We start from the raw sequence: 7,963 nt of genomic DNA, 5'->3' as shown, positions 1-7,963 counted from the left end.
TATTTACCTAAAGTGCCCTTGAGATTTTAAAATAAAAATGTAATAATTAAGTATCACATTTGCATATTCACGGTTTTCACAGATTTCCAGATGTATTAAATCTTTACCTTTGCATAAACAAACAGAGAAGACCACAGCTATAATCAGGAATAATGTCCCCAAGCCACCGTACAGAATCCGCAGCGTTTTTGGATTCAGTCCTGAAAGATTGAGTAAGATCAGAGTACAATTTATAACTAATACACATATGATTTATTTTGTACAGGGCAATATTTAACACAGTCTTCAGTCTTTTAGTTATCTTGCCTGAATGTATGAGAATGTTTTAGTTTGTTCACTTGTCTACACAACAGATATTATATTTAAATGTAATTATAATCTTTGGAACAGAATTAATCAAATTATTCTAAATATGCAAATCTATTTTAACGATTAAATCAGGGTTTTGACAGGTGTTTATAACAAACACACAAAAACACTGCCCGGAAAAAAAAGGAAAAAAAAAATCATGTTAATTGACATTTTAAATTAAAAAGTTTATTTTTATTTTGACAATTAGTCTGTTTTTAGAATTCTGAAAATAAAGAGATAAAAGAGGGCAATAACGTGTAACATTTTAATATTTCTCTGAGACTTCCATCATTTACGCACCAAATCGAAACATATTTGTGGAGATGTTTTTCCCATCATATTCAGCAAAGCACTGAATTTCATCGACATCGTCCCACTCCTCTGCAGAAATGGAGAGATGAGCTCGAGTGAATTCTGTGGCTGAATCAGTGTTGTCTGTCCAGGCAGACTCTGTCCATCCAGAATACACTTTCTCTTTAATCATCCAGAACACGCGCACCTGAGACGGGACAAGTCCAGTCACGAGACACTGCAGTGATACCGATGTTGAGTCAGATTCATGTGCTGAGAAGAAGATGGAGAGCTCTGCTTCAGACTGATCTATAGCACAGAACAGAACTTTAGTGATTGTGACCCTATAGTAAAAGTGTGATGAGATTTCACTGTAGATTTACCTGTTACGATCACCCTGGTCCCATTGCCGATCATAACCATTTTGCTATAATGGCTAATACAATAATACATGCCTGAATCTTTCTTGGTTAAATTATTAAGAATCAAAACGCAAGTTCTATCTATATTTTGTCGAATACTGTTCTGATGGATAGTATCCACTGGCGTAAGTTTTCCAGTCCGTAGATTCAACTTTTCCCAAACAGCAGCGCTATAGCAGTGATCAACAGTCCACTCAAATATACATCTCAATTCAACAGAACCACCGACTGAGACGTGTGTGAGTCCCGGTGATTGAGTCACGATGAACGAGTGAGTAGCTGCAAATGAGAAAATAAAAACAGGTTCACAGTGAATAATCTACATAATGAAATATTAAGTTAATGAGCATACGAGAAATGTGATAAGACTGATAACTGGCATAGGCTTACTCAGAACAGATGAAATGCATCCAGGTATGCATATTAACGGTTTCAAGGCTCTGATGCACCATTTAACATCACAAGTACCTGACACAGTCTTAATGGTGTCAGTACACAAGAGTTTGATTGAAACCACAAGGGGAAAAAAAACTTACCAGAGGGTGGCCCTTCTTAGAGCAAAACTGGGGCAAATGTCTATTTATGCTGCAAATCAAAGACTCTGTAAGAAGTTATAGGAATTTACTAAGATGATAATATTTGTTTTTGCAAACAGACTGCAAAGTAGCGCTCACAAAATATTTTGTGTTTCACATACTGTAGAAGTGGTTATGCTTTAATAGAGCTTTATCTCACTACTAATACTGTTTGATGTAGTTCTTAGGCCATATTTTGCTGATGTATTCTATACTTTTTTTGCTCATAACCTATTGCAATTCTGCAAATTCAAGAACTGAACTGGAATTTCTAAGGTATCCCAAATTCATTTTAGAATGGCACACAACTCTGATACACGTTCTCCAAAAATGATGGGCATTTAGCACAAACAGTATATTTCAGCAAATAATCTACTGAAAAATAAATAAATAAATACATCAGTCAATCAATTAAAATTGAACAATTAAATTAAAAAAAGGATTAATCCATAAAAATAAATGTATTAATATGAAATAATTTTCTGTACTGACATGAAGTATTTTGAATTTTGCACTGTATTGTGTTGTTTTTTTAGAGTCAAAAGAAATGTCCATAAAATCATTTGATAATGTCCTGGCAGAAGTAAATAAGTATTCATTCATTCATTCATTCATTCATTTATTATTATTTTACAGTGTGATAATTTTCTTTAAGGACATTACCCATTAATTTTACAGACAGTTTTGTTAATCCTAAAACACAACATAATTCCTCAACATTGATACAGTTCATTGTGCCCTATTTTCACTGATTTGTTTTTACTGTGTACAATTCTTTTAATTGTATTGTTTGTGTTTTCCGTTGCTAACTTGAGAAGATGTTCTTCTTGCTGGTTAACTCTCTGCTTTCTGATAATCTTCTTACAATCTGAATGCAGTCACTTGTCAGTTGTTTCGTGTGAGATGAAAAGAGCGGCATGGTGTAAGAACAGTCAATGCTCAAACACCCACTTTCAAACTGACAGTACTCTTTCTCCACCCTGCACTTCAGACAGCTACTTCTACATGCAATGTCAAGCTAGTAAATATAAGAATGATGTAACTTCATATTAAAACAGGTCATCCTGAATGAAAATGAAAAATGACTTGCTTTCTCCTGTGGAATGGATTTTGTTCATGCAGTGTTATTTATTGTCAATGTCGAACATAAATTCATACAGGGTTGTGTAAGTAAATGAATTTATTATTATTATTATTATTACTTTAGGTCAACTATTCACTTAAGCTTGACATTTTACCAATATAAATGGAAATAATACTAATAAAACAAAACTTTAATACATAATGCACAATTAGAAATAAAATGATATTGCTTTCTTAATTCAGAGTTCAAATTCACTAAGATTTGTAAATCTACATAATATAAAATAGGAAATCATAGGTAGTCATTGTAATAGCTATTCACAATTTTGCTTTAATTCAACTTTATATGTCAATATGTCAACATTGTGTACACAATGTCTTGAATGCTTTGTTACAGATGTGTTACAGACTTATTTTATTATTCATCTGAGTTTTTCATAACACTCAGTGATGTGGTTATTTACACACTGTAGGAATGGAAGGAAGAGAAGGAGAACATTAGGCTTTATGACAATACAGACATCATAAAAACAGTTTCATATCATAGCTTAAGTAATGCCAGTGGAGCTGCTGCAAAAATGGACAGTGAAAGCAGGTGTGCAGTTCTGTTTCATGAGATCTTTGTCTTGTCTAACATCCTGTTATGCAACTTCTGTTTAACCACAAGCTGCCAAATGGGAGAATGAAGGCTATAACATGAGGCCATACATTTTCCTGTTTTATGCACTGTGGTTTTTCAGACCATCACAAAAAAAATGGTATAAATAGTATATGAAAAATAGTATATGAACACAATCTCAAACACACGTTGCCTGCATTATTATCTATGATAAGAAGTGAAATTACAAAGAAAAGCTGATCTGCTGTTCTGTGCTGCACACATCAGGGATGTAGGACAGAATTCTCAGTAACTATTCTAATCTGCTGATTTGCTGCTCAAGTAATTATTACTGTTATGATCCGTCTTAAATATGTTCAGTACTGTAGTGTAGAAACACTTTGCTCAACAGAAAATGATATGTAGGGTGTATATGTCTGGAAAGTGTGAAGCCCGTACAGAGAGACAATATTAACCCCATTTTCAGGAGGACACATTTTTATTAAGAAGAAAATATGAAAATAATAAAAGCTAACTTTAGATAAGTACAGGAAACAGTTCCTAACTAATAAATATTCAAGACCATGGCCATTACAAAAACAAGAACAGGCAATCTTATTGTTTTAAGATAACAAAAGTAAACAAATATTTATTTAGTCATTTATTTTAGTAATTGTTTAGCGTACTCCAACATTTCCTTCTCCACACTGAAAAAAGAAGGAAAGAAAATCTCAAGTCCATGTGAGAATGCTCCTTACAAGTGTTCCCTTGTAAGTTGTAATTACTTTGGAAGTGTACTTTGCTGTTTCATATAATTAATATAATTACAAAATCTGCTTTTGCTTTACCTTTATTGTTTTGATGGACCAACCTCCTGTCTCTGACTGATAGGATCCCCAGAGAAACACTGGACAAAATATTAACATCATAAAATGCAAACTGGTATATAGAATTACCAACAGTGTTTTTTTATTATTTATTTTTTTACTTTTGTCAACAAAAACCTGCAACTTTCTCACACTCTTTATATTACTTAATCTGTTATGTGTTTGTTTGAAGGCATAGTTTGCTCTATTATTTCTATTATCTGCCAATGAATATATATAGTGTATAATGAAATATATTGAGTGCTCAATGCCACAATTGACCAGTTAGACAGCCATGTCATAAAAAATAACACTTTTATCAATCTCCACACAATTTTTTTTAATTCCATGACATTCAGGACCATTTCTGTCAATCTCCAAAGAGGACAATTAAGTTAAGTAATACAAAATGCTATAGTCCAAATAATTTGAACATTAAAACTATGAGGAACTGACCAAAATTTAAGACATCTTTTCTAAAAATCTTTAACTTTTTTGTTCTACACATTTGATCGGGAGTATGATATAATATAACATAATATATATAATAATATAGAGGAGAACAATGCCTAATATTTTCAGTCTAAGTTGTTCTAAGTTGACTTCAGAAGATTTAGAAAACACAGCAAGTCACATTTTTTAATTTATATACCACTTTTTTACAACTACTTACTTATTTGGTATTTATTTATTTAATTGCACTTTTTTAGGTACTTAACCAATATCACCAACAAAACTTCAACATCACATTCTCAAATAAGTTTTGATTAAACATTGCTTCATTAACCAACTTTTTTTGACAATAAATGAAATATAACTACATCAACCCATGTTCATAATGTATGATACATTTTAGATTGTTTATTATTTAACTAGTTGTTCTGAAACAGCTGAAACAAACATGCAGAAAAAAAATTTTAGTGATTCACTTCAATATTCACAATCTTCATTTCTGTCTCTTACCAGAACAGATGAACCCTCTTCTCTCGGTGTGTTCTGTTGACCTGTTAAATAATAAATAAATAAACACATTCATTTGTTGTTGTTGTTTTTTTACTGAAAATTTCTTTATGTAGTATCGCTATTATTGCAGATTGTGTGTATTAAATGCATGTCACATTAGGCTACAGTTTTAGTTTAGAAAGGTCATTTTACCATATGAAGGTTTGCGGTGGGCATCTTTTCTTGTGAGCCTAAAATGAAATACATATACAGTTTGGTTCATTTACTTTATATTACATTAGTTTTGACGTTTGTAAAGTATATGTTGTTATACTGACCGTCTGGACTTTTTTGTCATCAACATATCTGAAAATTGGAATGGAGAAAATAAACATTGATTATCCAACTATATATATATATATATATATATACAGTATATATGAACATATTACTGGACAGTTTTACCAAAGTATTCATCAAAGCACCTTTTTTTTTAATTCGTGCAAAGTTGATTGATGTTACTTTAGTTTTAAAATTCATATATGAATAATTTTTGGTTCTGTTTATGTTTATGAATTGTGCATATTTATAGCCTTTATATTATCTCCAATATATGAACGAGTACATTAATATTTTGAAAGATTGTGTACAAGTAAAAGACTTGGTAACTAATTATTTCAATATCAACTAACTAACTACTTGTCATATATGTATTCCAACATTTTGTCCTCTTTACTGTCACGCTAATCAACAATGTGAAAATAAAATATTATATGCTTAATTTTTTCTTTCAGTAAACTTAACTCATGCAATCAAACAAACCAGACAAAGATACATCCAGTAAGACAAAACTTATTTTAGAGGCGGTTGTGAACTGTTCAGAGTTTTAGAAAATATAATGTATTACTTTTTAGTATTTGCAACAATGTAGCTTAGGGTAGACCTACTAAATCCGAAGTGAAAAATAGTTACCTCGATATAATCCCACAGACATGATAACAGTTAGAAGTATGGTCAGGAGCGCTGCCACACAGCTGGCGTACACGAGCCAGGAGAAGATTTCAGGCTCGGGTCCTGAAATGCAGCAGTGAGCAGATGAGTTATAGATAGATATAGGTATAAATTCATTAATAACCATTAGTGTCGTGCTTTAACATCGGGCAGTGTCTTCATAGCTATAACATTTTTTCCATTTGTTTAACAGGTCACTAACTTGATTTCATATGTTTTTTATTCTTTCTTCTGTAGCCTTTAATTCAAATTCAAAATGAAATAAAGTTGTAGAGAAAAAAAAAAGTTTCAAGGTTAAGATTTTTATTTATTTATTTATTTTTTGGATTGATATTTTTACAGAGAGTAGGCTACGTGTTTTTCCTGATACGTTTCTCTGAATTTTGTATAATTTACTCACCGCTTCGCATCAGAGTTGTGGAGATGTTTTTTCCATCATATTCAGCAAAGCACTGAATTTCATCGACATCGTCCCACTCCTCTGCAGAAATGGAGAGATGAGCTCGAGTGAATTCTGTGGCTGAATCAGTGTTGTCTGTCCAGGCAGACTCTGTCCATCCAGAATACACTTTCTCTTTAATCATCCAGAACACGCGCACCTGAGACGGGACAAGTCCAGTCACGAGACACTGCAGTGATACCGATGTTGAGTCAGATTCATGTGCTGAGAAGAAGATGGAGAGCTCTGCTTCAGACTGATCTATAGCACAGAACAGAACTTTAGTGATTGTGACCCTATAGTAAAAGTGTGATGAGATTTCACTGTAGATTTACCTGTTACGATCACCCTGGTCCCATTGCCGATCATAACCATTTTGCTATAATGGCTAATACAATAATACATGCCTGAATCTTTCTTGGTTAAATTATTAAGAATCAAAACGCAAGTTCTATCTATATTTTGTCGAATACTGTTCTGATGGATAGTATCCACTGGCGTAAGTTTTCCAGTCCGTAGATTCAACTTTTCCCAAACAGCAGCGCTATAGCAGTGATCAACAGTCCACTCAAATATACATCTCAATTCAACAGAACCACCGACTGAGACGTGTGTGAGTCCCGGTGATTGAGTCACGATGAATGAGTGAGTAGCTGCAAACAAAATAAAAATAAAAACATGTTTAAAATGCTTTAGAATTTTATATATTGTGACCAGAATATTAGACCAAAAAGTGAAACTTTTTGAAACTGATAAAAAGATTGTTTTTTATAATGTTCTGAAAATGCAGACAAAATGGGAAAATACTTACTGTGTGAAGCCAAAAAGCAAGAACATAACAAAATCCAACAATGCATCCAAGTTCCCATGTCTGTATCTTCAATTGTCTAAAAAAAAAACGATATCTGAAATACCATTTTAACTCAATAAGACAGTCACACAATGAAACGCCTCCCAGTTTGACTGAAAACGGCCTGCAATGAGAAGCAAAGCAAGAAAGAAGAAAATTGCAAGTCTCCAGTGGGTGGACCCTCATTGTCTATAGAAATCACTTGCAAAAGCTAGGCCTAAACCTGTCTGTGGATCGAAAGACCTGTTTACATTGTTTATGAAAGTTTCCCAACGGTCTGGGGCTCTTGAGAATAAGTTATAATGGGCATGATAATGATAATGATAATGATAATTAGTTATAATGGTCATGATGCTTTCAGGAAACGTTGCCATGATAAAAAAAAAATAAATTGGTGTATGGGGAAATGGGGTCATGGGTATGGAAGCGTATGGGTAGCAATATTCAATTTGGGATGTAATATGCAAAATGACAATGCAATATGTGTCACAGTGTCTGGGTTGTGTCCCTGGGTTTCCACTAGATGTCCTCCTTT

At 32.9% G+C, this 7,963-nt stretch overlaps 1 protein-coding gene across 1 annotated transcript; it reads right to left on the bottom strand.

The window, feature by feature from the left end:
- Positions 1-643: 643 nt before the first annotated feature.
- LOC132104891 (immunoglobulin kappa light chain-like) lies at positions 644-7,735 on the bottom strand. The gene is made up of 3 exons (XM_059510406.1): positions 7,390-7,735; positions 1,026-1,343; positions 644-951 (listed from the first exon to the last, which is right to left on the bottom strand). Exons 1-3 carry the CDS (start codon positions 7,445-7,447, stop codon positions 644-646), a joined length of 684 nt encoding a protein of 227 aa, XP_059366389.1. The 5' UTR covers positions 7,448-7,735.
- Between the last annotated feature and the right edge of the window lie 228 nt (positions 7,736-7,963).

The sequence above is a fragment of the Carassius carassius genome, chromosome 25 (genome assembly GCF_963082965.1).
Source record: "Carassius carassius chromosome 25, fCarCar2.1, whole genome shotgun sequence".
NCBI classification, from domain to species: Eukaryota; Metazoa; Chordata; class Actinopteri; order Cypriniformes; family Cyprinidae; genus Carassius; species Carassius carassius.
The sequence above is the reverse complement of the archived record's forward strand: the minus strand, read 5'-3'. Positions and strand labels throughout refer to the sequence as shown.